General features: G+C 39.4%; 1 protein-coding gene and 1 long non-coding RNA gene across 3 annotated transcripts in view; both read left to right on the top strand.

Annotated features, from left to right (window-relative positions):
- Nucleotides 1-9142, top strand: part of banp (BTG3 associated nuclear protein) — a 40356-nt gene extending 31214 nt beyond the window's left edge. For both annotated transcript variants that reach the window (XM_026176336.2, XM_080304833.1), the window contains exons 12-13: nucleotides 4029-4169; nucleotides 8103-9142. In XM_026176336.2, coding sequence (XP_026032121.1) covers nucleotides 4029-4169; nucleotides 8103-8219 — 258 coding nt within the window. In that variant the 3' untranslated portion in view covers nucleotides 8220-9142. The remainder of the gene's footprint in view (nucleotides 1-4028; nucleotides 4170-8102) is intronic.
- A 1695-nt stretch (nucleotides 9143-10837) lies between these two features.
- Nucleotides 10838-17925, top strand: part of LOC113026982 (uncharacterized) — a 140872-nt gene continuing 133784 nt past the window's right edge. The window contains exon 1 of the long non-coding RNA XR_013910657.1: nucleotides 10838-12718. This is a non-coding gene — a long non-coding RNA (uncharacterized LOC113026982). The remainder of the gene's footprint in view (nucleotides 12719-17925) is intronic.

Here is a 17925-nt window from a genome sequence, read left to right as displayed (position 1 = left end):
GTGTTTCTGCTTGGACATCTGTTCAGGAATGGCTGTTGCAGATGTTGTTGACGGCTATTAAGCAGAGAGGAAGTTCCAGGCACTCCAAAGTCCAAATGTTTCTTTTTTCATTTCCCTGTTTTGGTTTAGTTTTTTTTCTCCAGATCTGAAAGAAGAGGCGGTATTCCTACGGGAGTGATAGGAACCAGATTTTTATTGGTCTCTTTTGCTACAATATAGTCGGTATGAATTTTGTTTCCTGATAAATAGAGGGTATGTTTCTATGCCGCTATATTTGATTCCCAGTGTAATTTTAGCAAGGGAAGCACAATATTTAGAAACTTAGACACACACGCACGCTAACAGGGTGACTCATAGCATCACCCGATCCACAGCTGAGTTTAAGTGAGACCTCCTGAAAGACTGGGAATTAATGCCAGCTTGCATCTGGCTCATGCCTTGTGAATGCTGGTTGTCTCACTGTTGCATTACTCTTGGATGGTGACTGAGGATGAGGATGGGTATTCAGAGGTGTTGTCTTTTTTCTTAACACCCATTACCTTTGTGTAAATCAAGTGTAACTACTTTCATATGAAGTGAATGCAGAAAATTTTTAAATTGAATTAAAGCAAGTAAATGAAGACTTGGTAAAGAACTTTGTTTATCCTTTTCGTTATTTTCCTTCGCTGTTGGAGTTGCGAATGTTTTCTGCATCAGGCTGCTGTTGTTGTTCACTTGTCTTTCCTCTCCCATTGCTGTATTTCTTTAGCGTCCTGGATCCATTACTGAAAGCATTACAGCATCAGCAAAAGATTTATTCTTTTCTTCCCTTTTTCTCTCAAGACCGTGATAGCTAACAAAGCCTACAGAGAATTGCTCTTCTCTCCAGTACTGTGGGGCAGTACCATAGCTTTTAATGCTCCCTGGCTGCTCTTCTCTTTGGCACTTGGTCATGAAGGTGGCCGGCCATTCAAACTGATTATTTAAGACTTCAAATCCCCAAAACCTTGAGGTCAACAGTAACTTATTCTCTTAAGATCCACTGGTGGCCCCTATGTCTGACAAATTAAGCCCCCTAGATCAAATCTAATATGTTGGGCAACGTTTTAAGTGACTTCTTCCAAATCGTAGTTGAAAACCGATGTTATTATGCAATCAGGCCAAGTAAATTTTTTCAGTGTCAGGAGACTCGTGTGTTCCAAGTACAAACACTTCTCACCTTGTATAATGTGTAATTTGTTTCTACTTACAGTCTATTTGTTGATTCAGCCTAATTTACAAAAATCATAACTTTTTACCTCGTGAAAACTTTTCTTGATATATTAAAGTGATCTTTGTTTTTGCATCATTGCCAACCAGCCTAATGATGATTATGTTCTATTAGCTGAATGAGCGGTAATTATCATCAGTACTCAAAGAATTGCTTTATAGTGCTTTATATAAACTTCCAACCTTGAGGTAATTATAGACAACAAAACTATAATTTATGCTAATGGGGGAGAAAGATAAAGAAAACCACAATTTATCCCCTGATTAGATTTAGTTGTTATGAGCGAGAGCATTTTGTCTTGCTGTTTTAGACTGACTTTATACTTTAGAGCCAAGCATGACAGTATTATCCTCAAATACTGGAGACGAGTTGTTCTGACAAAGAAAGTCGTGGGACAGGATATGGACCCGAGAAGTTCGTGTGTAATCGCTGCAGAGATCTCACACACTGTTCCAACTTTGTAAATGCTTTTGTGAGTCTGTGGGCTGCTCCTCACAGCTGAGAATGCAAACTGCTCTCAAATGGAGGTTCAGACGTTAATTGAGTGAGACAAGTGTTTACAATCTCATGTGTCAACCATAGCATCCCTTAAACCCCGGTAATTGTACACTTAGATACAGTAAGTACTGACGTATGATCATGCTTGAGTTTATGCACACAGGCACACATACTCAATGTACGATTTCAGACAGACAAGCACTTGAAAGAAGCCAGTTTTGATCCCTAATAGAAGAGTAGAGACTGTAGAGATGCAATGGATGTCTGCCATAACGAAACCATTAAGCAGGTGGATCTTTCCTCTTAGTTTCTCACCGAGCTGTCTGTCTGAACACTTTTAGCATATAGTTTCTAAAATATGATGGCTGTTTCAAGAATGTAAACGTCGTTTGACACAGAAGGAAATGCAAATGTTTCCCAGAATTGTTAGCATTATACACCGTTTCTGTATGCTAAATAAACATATAACTGGAGACAGAAGGCAGGGAGCTTTAATTTAAACTGAGTTTGAAGATTGGAAGAAGACGACTAGCTCTATCAGGATTTTTTAGTCTTAATGCTAAGTTGGCTGGCTGCTGGCCTCAGTTTCAGATTTATAGTAAAGATATAAAAGTGTAATATCTTAACATGTTGAGTATGAACATGAAATCCATTTTTTTTTTAAACGTATGAGTCGTCTTTACACCAAAACTCCAGGCTAAGGCTCTAAATATTTCAGTGTTTTATAGGTTCTCACTCAGTGTGATTCCTTTGACCCAGATCTAACAGATGACTAGATTATACTAGGTCAGCCCACTTAGCCTCGATCCACTCCTGTCCTTGAAGCGTCCTAATTATCTCATTGAGTGAGTCAGACTGATTTCTTACACTAATAGCTTCCATCGGGCTGGCTTGGCCTAACATACTGTGGTGGTGAAGCAGCACATTTTGTGGTCAGATTGGCAGAACTTCTTGCCGGAGGGTACTGGGGTGGTTAACTGAACCTTTGGGGCACATCACAAGCTCAGAACTTTAAAGTAATGGCTGGGCTGGGGGGTTGGGAAGCAGTGTGGGATGTTACAGGGCAGCAAACATCATCTGTAATGAGTTTTTTTCCCCCTTCCTTTTTTTTTTTTTTTTGCCAGCTTGCATTTTTGGCCCTATTTGTGTGTGTGTGTGTGTGTGTGTGTGTGTGTGTGTGTGTGTGTGTGTGTGTGTGTGTGTGTGTGTGTGTGTGTGTGTGTGTGTGTGTGTGTGTGTGTTAAGCATATGCAAGATTATCTCAGCACTAAGGGCACCTTGAATAGGACCGAAGTATAGAGCTCTCATAACTAAAAGCTTTCCAGGCATCACTGAAATAAGGAAAAAAAATATCAATAAGATCCTGCTGTCAGGTCATGTTGAAATGCATTTCTTCAAACCATGCACAAGCACAAAGCTTAGTGAATATTTCCCTCCATCTCTCTTTTTGTATGCTTGTGTTGACAGGATGATTGTATGTTAATTTGTATGTCTGTTGTCACATGAAAGTTTTGTTGTCCAAATTAACAGCAGTGCTCTGCAAGTGTATACATGCAATGCAATCCTCTCTGTTGGTGGTTGCAGTCTATCTATAGGAACCACCTCAACGAACTAAAGCTCTACTCAACAACACTCAAGCTGCACTGCACTGCTCTGTAATTAGAGCATCACAACCGCAGATCTCTAATGTTGTCTGGCTGACTTTCAGCGCCGTGGGAGATTAGGATCCCCTTGCGATGTCTCACTAACCATTCTCCAACAGTTTCCTTTCTTTTTCTAAATTTGAACCCAAATAAAAAACATTGCTGGTGAGCATAACACATTATAGAACCCAGGAAAACAGAACTTAATTGAAATGACTGGATCATAAAGTTTCTCTTAGATGTGATGTATAACCCAAGAGTGGGATGCGGAGAAGTGAGAACAGTGGGGATGAAATGTTTATTTATGCCACCACATGACTCGTTCCTAGTTGCCAAGTTTCTTGCTGCATTTGTGTGTCATCATGCTTGTACTCAGTGATGACTGTAATCATTAAAGACATAAAAAACATCAGATAGGACATCAATAAAATATTCCTGTGGTTGTTTCTTATTGCGTTTGCTGTAAAATAATGAGTTTTCTTATGATGGATTTTTACACTTGGCAGTGGGGAAACGTATTGAATATGTTTTATTCAGCTCAGTTTTTCTAACTGATTCATGAAAAATCAGAGAAAGGACTAAAAATCCCAGTTGTGTTTGACCTTTCCGCTTTCATCGCCACTCTTTTTCTGCTCTAGGTGCTTCGTGGAGCTCAGTTGATAGCTGTCGCTTCAGCTGATGGAGGAGCCACAGCAGTGGAGGGCTCCCCACTCCCACCTGACATCCAAGTGCAGTATGTCCAACTAGCTCCTGTTGCAGATCACACGGCTGCTGTACAGGTAAAACACAAACACACACACCCTCCAAAAAAAGGCAAACTCCGCAAAGAGCACATTGAGTGTAACTGAGTAGCCTCATGGAACAGATCCCCCAGTAGTAATCTTGCAATTTTATTGCTTGCTTTTAGTTATTCCACAATAAATATTGCATTTCAGAATACTGTAAGAAAACATGTCATGTCTGTTTTGATGTTGATCACTTTTGTCTAGTTTGTAAATAAACTGTAAATATAATCTGTTTTCTGTTAAAACGATGCCAGTCAGACTCAGTAAACAAAACAAACAAACATTAAGATGCCAAATTACCTCAAGAATCAAGAATGTATATAAATCCAAATGGGGCTGGTTTCATTTTCTTGAGCTAGGATGCATCTTGGAGCTTGCAGTTATTGCTCGAAAAGGAAATGTACAGTCTTCTACCTTTAAATGTATTTATTGAACTGCTTTACCATTCATGAAGAGGCAGTAAATGTACTGTATATTTTCATTATGCTGTTCAAATATTGCTTCAAAAATTTAGCTAAAGTACTTGTAGGTACACCAAATCTGCTTTTCTCCTTTTCTTATACCATCGCTTAAATGGCATACATTCTGCTTTCTGTCATTATGACAGGTGTTTGGACAAACAGTAATTAAACATAATCAAGTTGAGGTGGAATGTTACAAGAGGGGAGAAAGTAGTAATTAGTAGATATTTCTAAAATCCTTCAATGAGTGAGCTTGCTGAGCAACAGCCACATGTGGAATCAGGATGTTGTGCAGACACTTGCCTTTGTAGTCTTTGAAGTGGTCACTTTAACCCTTCAAAAAATGCACGTCTCCTTTGTTCTGTCATCTTTTCTTTTCCCCAGATATGATGAATATTTAGTCCTTTTTTTCCTACTTTTTTCCTTGACGCGTGTGCTACGAGTCAGGTTTTTGTGGTGTGATAATGTAAATAGGCGGAATTTCAGCCTACTTCTGGTTCCAGTCCTGTCCTGATATGAATCAGGACAGGCTTATTCATCTCCCTGTAAGAAATGCAGAGCAAATGTGCTGACCAGCCATACAGCAGTGGATTTGAAAGGGAAAAAAAAAAGATTTTGCCTTTTGAGTAAGGAATTGCTGTCCATAGTTGTCTCAATAATCTGTTCCTTGCCGATTTGAACACGAAAGTAGTTAGAGCATTTTATACTGATTACATTTTTTGGGTGTGGATTATACACATACTGATGGCCTTGTTATACAATTTATTTGTGTACTGAGCCCACAAAGTTTTTGCCACTCAATGTACTGTATTTCAGAATCTGTACTTTATATTTCTGTGCGCAGTGAGAATTCAAGCTGTTTGTTTACACAAGTGATTTGTTTGAATGAACCTTTAAATCTAAAATGAGCTCATTTTTTTCCTAATGTTGGATTGTACACAGATCTTGACAGATATCAACAAAGTTGACAGAAGTCTGATCAGTCACAAGTGTGATGTTGATGTTGAGTAGAGCTGGGGTTCACCAAGAGCATGTGGACATGCTCAACAACAGACTGAAACTGCTCATAAACAGCGGTGTGTTTATTAACCGAGTAGACTTTAAGCTCCCATTCTAAGATGTTTTAAAACACATCTGTATGCTAACATTGATATTTTTCCAGGTTTAAATGAAAAACTTTACCCGAAAGGACCTAATAAAACAAAGGACATGTAGGCTGTATTGTTTTGATATCCTAGTTTAAACGTTGTTAACTTTCTCTTCAGAGTTCATAGAAAGGTTATTTCTTTTCCTGCTTTTCTGCAGTCTGCTAAGTCAAGACACTGGCTCTCATCTGTTTACACACATGTGGAAGCATTCATGCAACATGCTGGAAAATTACTCCAGATTTTGCATTTAGTTTTCTCTGCATTTTCTTCTTTTTCTTATTTAATAGTTTCCATTAGACATATGAAGTGGTGCGCAATGCAAGGCGATATATTTTTTATCTAAAGAATGCATAGCATTTCTAACTTCTGGCTAAACTGTGACACAGTTTAAAGCTGAGACTGCAAAGCACCGGCAGCCTGGTTTTAGTACACATGTTACATATTTTCGTTCTTCCATTTGTTATTTGCAAGGGTAGAGCTAGGTCTGTGCTATGATAGCTTAAGAGTCTTTCAGTTCTCATTTAAAAAACAAAACAAACAAACTTGGAATCAAAGGTGCTGAACTTGCCATTTTTACTGCCGCTGTGTCTCATGTTTGTGTTGTGTGTGCTGCTATGGTACAGCTGTGCTACAGTCAATGCTGTTGTCTTGTGACAGCACGTTGGGCTGGAGAGAGAATTAAACGCTGCAGGTGTGTTTGAGGGAACCTTGGATGTGTGTTTGAGGAACAAATGAGTCACTCCTCATGGTCATCGTCCAGAACTGAGTCATGAACCTCATCTTTTACAGGGCTTTTAGACACACAATAACTCGATACATCTGACATCGACTATAGAGACAGTCAGGGAAGCATTTAAATCCAAATGGCTAGCCTCTTGTTTTTCTCCACTTGTCAATCTCCTCATAACCTCTCCCTCCTTCTCTGATATATTTCTTCTGTAATCTATCTTGTCATTCCTCTGCTCCTTCTGTGTGTTGTTATTCACTGTGGTTGTCTTACACAATAAAATGGAATCAGGATATAGCTTAGTCACATTGATTAGTCCACAGGAAAGTCTTCATCATTTGTGATAGGTGTCATTAGGCTTTTACAAGGTGTGACCGCAAAGTTTTGGGACTCCAGCCATTAAAAGATGTAAATTCACCCTATTTTTTTTTTCCAGAGTTGTCTCCTTGTGTGCCTTTGTGGTCCTGCTAATTTAAGATCACTCCCTGGAAGTTGGGTTCTGACCACTTCCATTTACACATTTGGGATTTTAGGATGGGCTTTATGAAATGCAGACAGCTTTTTGTGTCAATCTCACTTGACTTTTGTAGCGAGGCAATGATATTGTGTGACTATATTTGACTAGTACGCAGAGAAAATGCTCCCATATCGTGAAAATGAATGTTCGTCACATTTTGGGATGTTTATATATGAGGTTTAAAGCGTATAGCTGCTTACCAACATCATTTTGTCTAGCTTCCCTACAACTGGATCTCCTGGCAGCTTTACAAGCCAGCACTTTTTCCACTTGCCATGTCAAAAATGGATAACTACTTTGTGTTAACCTAAAAGTGCCTATAATCCCAGCTTCTAACTGCTTGTACCCCTACTGGCAAAGTGATCCGATTTCAAGGGCTAATTCCAACAAAGAAGCTAAATTGAGGGCAAGATTCATTATATAAGAAACCAAAAAAGATTTAACTTTTGGCTTCTTGTACCTTCATTTGGTAGGAATGGATTAAGAAAGGCAGGGAAGTGGTGAGACAGAGGGTGGATGTGATGCAGCAATGAGTGGAGACTTGATCCACTCCCACAGTAAGGCGTAAACTTTTGACAAAGAAAGTCCCAGCCTCAACTGAGGGGAAACATATTCCTTTGAGATCAGGGTACTTTTTAGTCAACTATGTTTCAGTTGGTTAGTTTGTGTTATTGCATGTCTTTTGATCTTTTAACATGTTAGTTATGATCCAAATGTTTGTGTTTAAACACTAAAGTCACAGCAGCTGATGATCAGCTGCAACGTTCTGTCACGTAAAATTGTTTTTGTGAACGGATTTTGGTGGTTTTTATGAGAGCAACACAACAGCTACAGTTACACAAGAGAATAGACTGTCTGACAGGAAAAAATAAACAGTTAGAATACTCTCTGGAGCCTCCCAAATCATCTGAAATAACCCTTTGATATACTCCGCTCTTCAGAGAACTTAAGACTGGTTTAAGACTGGTCCTCAGTCCCCCTTACCTGGTGAACATTCAGTAAAAGTACTGAACGTTTATTGTATTTTCACCTTTCTTGTCACCTATTTCATCTCTTCTCTTTTCTTTATCTCAGGCTGCTGAGCTGGCACCAGCCCTGCAGGCAGACATGGAAGTGAAAGAGGCCATCCAGGGTGCTATCCATGGAGACAATGGCGAGATCGTCCAGATTGTGACATCTGTGGCCACTTGAGAGTCCATCTGGTTTGACAAAGATTAGAATCTTTCCCTACAGCAGGACCTGAAGAGTCTATGGAAGATTGGGGGTCAACAAATGCATACAGTCTGACAAGCACTCAAGTTAGATAGTCTTTTAACAAATATTGAAGGTCATGGATAAAACAAAGAGGAGCCTTTTTTCTGTTTTCCCCTTGCAAACTGCTTAATTCATTGTTAGCCAGATGTCGCAATGTGGAAATGCTCAGAGATTGTGAAAAGACCAAGATGCTTCAAAATCAACTGTGGCCCCTTCTGGTGGTTTCATCACTATAATGACCTGACAGGCCGAAGAATACACAGCGGGATTATTGTCTCTTCAAGGAGGGTGCTGCTCCTGGACACCATCACCCTGCCACTTCATCAGCACCAGTACTTGTTTACATCAGCTTTGGAAAATAGTGGGTTATTTGGACTTCAGCTGTTTGACTAACCCTGAGATGCCGCAGAGGGTTTGCAAAAATCCCTGAAAATTCCTCAAAACAACCAGCACTGCACTCCTTTTTTCGTCCCTTCTTGTCACAATGATCTGAAGGAGAAAGTAGAATTTGCTGTGGACAGCTGCTCTTTGTCCTAATTGATTTGATTTCCCAACACTCACCTGGATCTGGTCCATATTATCTCTCCTGGCTGTGAGACACTTTATTTTGTTCAACTTGTTTTAATGTTGCTTCAGCCACACAGCTTTGTTTGTTTTTGGTTTATCTAATTGTAACATGTTGAAATATTGGGGGAGATTTAATTCCAGAGGTAGAAGGCCATGAAATGGAAGAGACCGGGTCAATGGTAGACAGTACAAGTTGCTTATAGACAGCCAGGGAAACCCTGAAGTTGTTTATATCCCCCAGTTTTGTCTCTGTGACATCCATTCATGTGAATAAAACATGTTTGTGGTTGCCATTAAAGTGTGCTTTTGTTTAGCTTTCCCCCTCTAGTTTCTCTCTCTCTCTCTTTTTTTCATCAGACATGGTCATCAAAATAGCTCCAAGACATGACTTCGCTTTGATCTACTACAAACAGACAATCGAAATGAGTCTGAAATGATAGTTGGGGTTTGAGGTCTTGTTTCATGTTGAGCTAATTTATTAGCTATTTTTGAAGTAAATCTGTATCATGTCAACATCAATAAGTGTAGGATTAGGCTACTGTACTGTCAGGAACCTTAACAAAATACAGAGCAAACATAAGCTTTTCCATACACTCGACAGGGTTTTTAGTCCTCATTATAATTTTTAAACTGTGACTGCATTTTTTGTGCCCACTGCGTGTCTATGCCTTTCTTTAAGTAAAGACAAAGGACTCTTATTATTTAGAATGATCCTCAAGAAATGACTAAGAAAAAAAAAAAGATGAGCGAGACACTCAACTGTGTTGGGGTATGTTTCCCATGGTCAGCATGATGTAATAGTGTATTTTGGAGTGGGGAAAAGAGTTAGGCGACAAAATGAACTCGATAAAACAACATTCATAGTCTTGGCTGCTTCCTTTTGTTTCCTTTCAGTCTGTTGCTGTGTTTGAGTCCTTTCACACAGCCTCTTCATCTTGTACATTCCCCTCACTGCTTCTCCCACGTCTTGCTCTTCTCCCACTCAACTTGTGTTTTCTTTTCCTTTTGGAAGTTGCATTGAAGTTATGCACTAAGCTGGGCTAAAATTTCATGGGATAGTCAGGTGAGTGCATCCCTTGCCATAGCTGAGTTGAAATGCTGGCACAACCCCCTGCTCACAGTGAGCCCTCCATTAAATCTTGGACTTGGAACGGGATAGACCTTGCTCTTCACTTTTACAACTATGGACTCTATTCAGGAGCTGGAATTGGTACCATAACTATGGGCTCTCTCATGGGCTGCCTCTAAGATAACCTGCTGACAACTGAAGCAAATGATAGATGGAGAGATGCGATTGTCTGGAAAGGGAATGTGTGTTTAGAGAGGAGGAGAGGAGTGACAGGCAGAGAGCAGGCGTGTATCTTTCCCTTTTTTCTCAGCAGCTCTGTGTTCACCTGCAGAGACAGTGGGTCTGCTGGCATCTGCTCTTTGTCTACATCATCCACAGGCAGGCGTCCCTTAGGATGTTCAGCAATGAGTGAAGATCATATTTGGATCAAAAATTTCTAAACCATGTGTGTTAATGACAAATGCAGATGTAAATCTGTCTCACATTCACTCTACTCCAAAAGGTCACAGGTAAGGCTTTTAGAAACATCTCAGTCCTTTGAATTGGTTTCTGTTACGCATGAACAGAGAAAAAATATTTTTATAGATGAAATTGTGGGGATTCTGGGTGGATGTATCACTGTGTTGGACGAGCGTCAGGAGCATGGCTGCTATTATATGCATCATAAAACAGCACGAGCTTCTAAATGTCCGTTTTTATTGGTTGAAGGTCTAAAAATTGAAGCTTTATTCATTATTTAAACAGACTATATAAAAAGAGAAGTTGCTAATAAGAGCTGTTTGACAGGCTTGCAGTAGGTATTATCCGCAATATATCGTAATATAAAAGAAAGGGATCCACATACACTCACTGCCGTTTTATAAGTTGCAGGTTTCTAGTGCTGGGTTTTATTCCCCTTTTACCTTCAGGACAGTCTTAATTCTTTGTTGCGCATATTTAACAAGGTGGTGAACAAATGGTCATAAATGGATGAACATGATCAGCAATAATATTTAGGTACATCGTGGTGCTTAAACAGTGCTCAGATGGTACTAAAACATCCAAAGCCTGCTAAGAAAATAACCACTACACTATTACACCACCAGCAGCAGCCTGAGCCACTGAGGATAGATCCACACTTTCATGTTTTTACACCAACTTCTAAATACCACATCTGAATGTTACAGCAGAAATTAAGACTCATCAGACCAGGCTATAGTTTTTAAATTATCTGTTGTTTAATCCAAATTGGAGCATCAGTTTCCTGTTCTTAGCTGACAGGTGTGCCATCCAGGATGATCTTCTGCCAGAGCCCATCTGCTTCAAGGTCCAAGATGTTGTGCGTTCAGAGATGCACTTGTGCATATTTTGATTGTAACTATTTAAGTTACCTTCCTATCCTCTGACATCAATGTTTTTGTAACATCTTCTTTAAATCCTAGATATGTTTGTGTGGGAAATTTTCAGTAGTCAGCAATTTCTGGAACCAACCAGACTATCTGACACCAAACACCATGAGATGGTCAACATCACTTTTTTCATTTTTTTAAAAATTTCCACTCTGTTGCTTAGCTTGAACTTAAGCAGATCATCTCGCTCATGTCTACGAGCACAAATGCATTGTTCTGTTGCATTCGTTTAGAATATGTAAACAGTATACAGAAAGTAATTTAGAAAGAAATACACAAAAATAAAGCAAAAATACACAACAATATAGCTTCACATTTGCTGCTTTAGTTTACACATACAAAGTGGGAAGAAGTGCAAACTTATAAGTTATTATTTATCCAGCTTTCTTATTGATATAAACCTCAAAAACAACAACATAAATATTTATTAGTGCAAAGAATTTAGACACTATGTGAAATACAAAATACAGTTGTGTATAGTTTTTACAATTCCATAATTTTACATCCATACATCAAAGACAAATACCTCCAATTTTGGAATGCTGATTGCGAAATCTGAGCAAACACAGAATAACAACTAAATAAACCTTGTGAAGTGACAGCAATGCTAACCAACTATATAGTCACCCTATATCTCTTTAAGGCACCCTCTGACTTCTATATTGTGTCTGTTCCTCATGTGTATCATATATGATCAGTCCTACATGCTATTTTACTATTTCACTCTCTCGAGACCCCCCTGATCATTCAAAGACCAGTATGTAGAGTTTTAGAACTTCCAAAAGTCTGACTTCTGTCAGCACGTACAGTTTCATACTTTCAAGACTGCACAAAACCACAATTTTCCTTGATTCAAGTAACCCACACATGTGCGTCTAGAATTAATGTTAATGGGTCACTCAAGAACAATCAATCAAATTTCAGGCACCAGACTGACATTTTTGATGTTGTCAAAAGCCAAAAAGAGTCAAATCTGACCAGAACAGTTTGTAAGGGTTAAAATGGCCACGAGAAGTTCAGGTGCCGTTGGTAAATCACAGAGAGAGAGAGAGAGAGAGAGAGAGAGAGAGAGAGAGAGAAAAGAAAAGAAAAAAGCCCGCAAGGATTAAGAACCATGTAAAGATTGTTCAGTTTCAAAGACTGGATGGTATTTTATTGAGACAGCATAGGGAACTCCCTGAATCGTGAAAAATAGTCAAACCTTTGAGGAGAAGTGGGTGCCGCAGAGTCCAGCCGAAGCTGCCTGAATGGGAGGTCCTCCTTTAGTTTGGGGACCAGATGTGTGAGAGAGGAGGGGTACAGAGGCAACCAGACAACAGCTACAAAATACTTCCTAGTTTCTCTAAACAAACTGCATAAGTTGGCAGCTCAGACCTTCGGCTGAACGCACGCATCTGATATCAGCTTCAGAGGTAAGTTAGATAATTCCACGGCCGTTTGTATTGATTACTGAAATGCGCATTACGTCGTTGCCCTGAAGGTGAACCGAGGACGTGATGACGTGAGGGGGTAACTGCTTTTGACAGACCCAGGGTGTATGATGTCTGAGCTGCTTTTCTGCTGTTCTCTTTATGGTAGTTGCTTCTACTTGACCGCCTACATTCATTCAAAAGCAGTAATTCCAAAAACGAGCGCAAATGTTGTGGCGCGTCATAGCACTTTGGCACAGTGTGCAGTCATCAGATACAGACTGTTAACGTCTAGGAGTGCGCAGCAGGTGTGCCATGTCACCTAAAAATAGACAAACAAAGCTGTAATGAGCTTTAACAGCAGTGATTTAAACGCGTTAAAGTGGAGGCAGTTTCGTTGTACTGTCAGTAATCAACTACATATACACAACTGACAAGTTGTTGTTGTTTTTGTAAGTTTTTTTTTTTTTTTTTAAATACTCGCTTAAAAGAGATCACATTTAATGTGATATTAGCATTGTTTTATGTGTGTTTTTGTGCTGTTAGTATGGGTGAGCTGGTTGCAAGAAATCATCAGAGTTGACTCAGAAGCTTTGCCTGTTTTATGAGCTACAGTGCCATAACCATCAAACCTTTCTTGCATATATTAAACGTCTCAGCCGGATTAATTTATTCTGTAAGGTCTGCGGTTCGTTTGAGCAAGTTACTTTAACATTTTTATTAGCACTGAATGGCATCATAGTAAAATTTCATTATGTTAGTTATGGAGGGCCTACTGTTTAACTTAAGCTGCAGGGAACTTAATAAGATCAACATTGCCTCATTCCACGTAACAAGATTTATGGAAAGACTTTCATTCAGCAAACTATTTTTATGGATTAATATGAATAGCCTAGGCTGTTCTATTATATTTGCATCCAGTACAGTGAAAAATCTGGAACGTTGAATCTAATGCTGTGACTCTGGCACTCTTGTGGATCAGGATAAGAAAATTTACACTTTGTGAGTTTTAACATGCCAGAATAATCATCTGTTTCCACAGACATTAGGGACTGAGAGAGGTTGTCTAGTTTGGAAAAAGCCCAACTCTAATCCCATGGGAGAACGACTGCTTGTTTGTTAACACCAGAAAGCCCTCTCATGTGATGAAAGGGAAAACTGAATGTACCCTTTTCATTGAACACAAATGTAAGTACTCTGAGATGACCCGTTTGATTTCCCTTCTCTTATCTTTGTTATGGTTACAAATATGATTATGCCAAAGATGGCATGCAGTACATGGATTTGTCTGGAGCCACAATTGGCTGATGTCTCAGAGCATGATTTTCTTGGGTTCGACTGATTCAAAAGGTCAGGCCAGGAAAACAGGGACTCAGAGGTTTCGGGGACAGTTGAACACCCATCTCTGATCCTTCATCCCACCATCTCTGGTTAAAATCACCCATCAACCCACCACGAGTCCTATAATGTCACTCTGTATGTGTGAGTGTATGTGGCTGGCTCGCATGAATTTACAGTGTGTTAGTGTGTATCCAGGGGCAAGAGTGTTTATGAGGCTTAATAAATTGAGCTACTTGCCTCCTATCCGAGCATTAATGTCGACCAGAAACGTTCCTTTTGGTATTCTGCGGATGTGCTACAAGCTTCGAGCCCAAGGCCGAGTCATTTGTTAGCTTACTTGATCCCAGTTTGCACAAAACAGCTTGCCACCAGAGTCACTAAAAGTTGAGATAAAGGAAAGCCTTGTTCAGTATTTGAACATATTCCAGGCTAGAATGAGCATAGAGATTTCACATTCAAAGATAATGCAGAAATGGAGCGATCAACAGAATCTGCATGTGTTACTTAAGTGTAGAGGGGAGACGAGACAGAGAGGATCTTGGGATAAAAGATTAAGACAGATATGAGTTTTGGGAAAGAGACAGGGAAAAGGAAGAGAACAGCTATACTGCAGCATGTTTTCTATATAAGAAAAATAGTACAATAAGACATCTTACCATAACAAAGCCTACATGTTTACAAGTAATGGCAGATGTTTTCAAAACAGCTGGCAGATGTTTAGTATAGAAATCATCTTGTAATAACTAATGAGCATTACAATTTACGAAGTTCTTACAAGAAGTTATGGTCAGCTACTTAATAGGGGGAGAAAGGGGGAGTAAGAGTTTTAACTTAGACGTAATTATATTTTTCAGATTGGGCTCACCGTAAAAATGTGTCTGTGTTTTAGGGTGGAAATAGAGTGTCTGTGTGGGTTCTCGAGACCATCCAGGTCACGTTAGTCTAGAGCTTGAAGAGAGGACAACTGGATTTATTTAGGAGATTATTTGAGAGTGTTCTAAGGAGTGAGATATTTATTAACGGAGAGAGGCTTGGCCCTCATTTTACAAGTGACCGTGTTTGTTTAAAAGGCTGTTGTATCATGGGCTGTTACTGCATCATGTGTCCATTATGTAAGTGACCCAACAGGCACAATACCAGGGCCCTTGAATTACTTCACTTAGGTGGAATGCATGTTATTATTAACAAGACACTAAGTTTAATGAAAAATAAATTTTTTTTTGACAATATCTAGTTAATATACCATTACAGCTGTGGACAATATTCAAAAATATTCAATATTCAAAATATTCTGTCTTGGCAAGAAAACCTTTGAAGTTTGGTTAATTTCCATGAGAATTATATTAGCTATCCTACTATTATAAAGTAGCCAAATGTTGTGTATTCACTGACAGAGAGTTCTGCGGTATCTTAACTATTCCTAGGACTGCACTCTTTGACATAGACCTCAGATGTTATTTCTGGAATCTGCTGGAGCCATTCTCTCAACTCTTATTATCACTGGGAACAGTCTAGACTTCACTTTTCACATATTTTCCAGTTGTTCTTTCATCCTCTTGTACTTGTCAGTCGTCTTATGCTGCTTCTTTTTGATGGTACTATGAGGTACAATTGTCATATATTCTGCTTCTTGTCAACCACCACTATATTTAGATGGCTAGCCAACAGCTGTTTTTGTCGACAGGCTCTTAGCTCTGCTGCTCTTGGTCACTTCTGCATGGCTTTGTTTCCCAGTGGGACTTTGAAGATCCTTATCCATTCATGGCAAGGATGTTTCTGTACTCTATCTGTTATGGCCCGTCTAAGGGTGGCCAGACCACAACATGATCCATCCTCGTCAGACCTCAAGCTGCCACATCACACAATTGGTACGACTCTACAATGATTTATTTACAATATGTTATTTCATTAGCTGGTTATAACTTCAGGGTGCCAAAACAACAAACAAAGTGAGTCTATATTAAGGATTTACCAAACTTACCTAATCAAAATACACAAACAAAAGAAAGCTATAATGAAAATAAAAGGCAGTCAACCCTACGAACTCTTTGTTGGGATGAGCTGAGGATGAATGAATGGCAGTCCATGGCAGCTTCAACATATGTCATCTCCAGCTAGATAACCAATCCATCTTCTGGATCCACCAATCACGGAGAGGCACCTGCACACTGAGATTTACATGCTGAACAACAACCCTATGACATCAGTCGTAGCACCTCCTTTCACAAGAATTAACATTCCTCTAAATGTTTAATTCAAAAAGCAAGTTCCAAAGATCTAGACAAGGCATCAGCCAACACATTATTCTTACTATTTTTGTAGTTGAGATGAGATGAGATAGCCTTTATTTGTCAGTTGCAGGTCTTTTGCCCAGTTGATCAGCAAGTCTTCCCCTATCCACAGCCCAAATGACTAGTTGCCTGACTTAAAACCTAAACCTAACTTTACTCCAAGTTTGTCTACCATAATTTAATGATTATTGGGACTAGCTAGACTCTCATGAGAAAAACACAATTGCACATTCTCACAGGTTATGTGTCCCCCCCCCCCCCCCCCCCCCTGACCTTTCTAACTTCCAGTAAGGGTTCATCTAAGATAATCAGTCATCAATATGTAGGTCCTCTAAGCTAATCTTCATATGCTAAACCAGTATTAAAATCACACAGCAATAAAGACTAGCACCTAAGTCTTTGGTTTGAGTTGCGCATTTGGAAAAGGAACACTAATGGATTCTGATCGGTAAACGCTCGTACAGGCAGCACACTCAATCCAACGTAAACTTCAAAGTTCTGTGAAGCAAATAACAAGGCAAGAGCCTTGTGATCTATACCTTGTTTATTTTCTTGCAAGAGAACAGCTCCTGCACCAAATGAACTGGCATCAACTTCCAGTTCAAAGAGGCGCTAAACGTTTCTCACGGAGAGGCACCCGCACACTGAAATTTGCATACTGAACAATAACCCTACAACATCAGTCATAACACAGGCATAGTCATGCATCGCAGAATGTTTTCTCACATTACTTTGGTCCATATCCCTTGATAAGTTTGTAAACTTGTAGCTTTTCACAAAGTATGATTTGTTTACCACCAAAGATCTAAAACGCATCCCTAGAAATCATGTGAGAATGTTCAGTTTGCCTATTGGCCAAAGTTGTCTTGGGTGAAGGCAAAGTTTTATGCTCTGGATTAGTGGACAACACTGGAGAATTTACTTCCAATTAGGGCTGCCACAAACGATTATTTTGATAGTCAACTAGTCACCGATTATTTTTGCGATTAGTCGACTAATCAGATCATCATCCATTGGACATACAGCTTATTGCACCAGCAGCATCTGCTCTTATATAACTATCATTAGCTTACAGCTTTAAGTGTTTAAGGTATGTGCTAACTAAAAATAAAGACAAGATGATAGTTTATTAAATTTTAATGAAATCTGCAGATTGTTGTGGTTTAATAAACTCCTTGCTATCTAAAATATAACAGGACACCGGAGTAAATTCTTGAGCATCTCACACTTCTGATAATCAGCTGTCTGCTTGACGTTTATTCAGCTGTGTAAAAACTTTAATCTCAGCCAAACCGATTTACTCAGGAACAAATAAAATACTAAAAAAAGCCAAACAATAACATTTTGAAGTTATCTAAGTGACTTATATATATATTTAACCTGAGTAGCGAAAGACGGCGGTCGGTTTGAAAACGATTTGCCGGGAGTCCGGTGTTCTCACGGCTCTAGTTAACCTAGCCTAGCCTCCGGCTAGCTATCGAGCTAGTGGGTAACAGACGTCTCTGAAAACGTCGGAGCACTTTTGAAAATATGTGGTGTCTTGATAAACTGAGCAGATATTTGAGGTTTACACAGCTA

Source organism: Astatotilapia calliptera, chromosome 7 (genome assembly GCF_964374335.1).
Source record: "Astatotilapia calliptera chromosome 7, fAstCal68.1, whole genome shotgun sequence".
NCBI classification, from domain to species: Eukaryota; Metazoa; Chordata; class Actinopteri; order Cichliformes; family Cichlidae; genus Astatotilapia; species Astatotilapia calliptera.
Note: the sequence above shows the minus strand (reverse complement) of the source record. Positions and strands in the feature narration are given on the sequence as shown.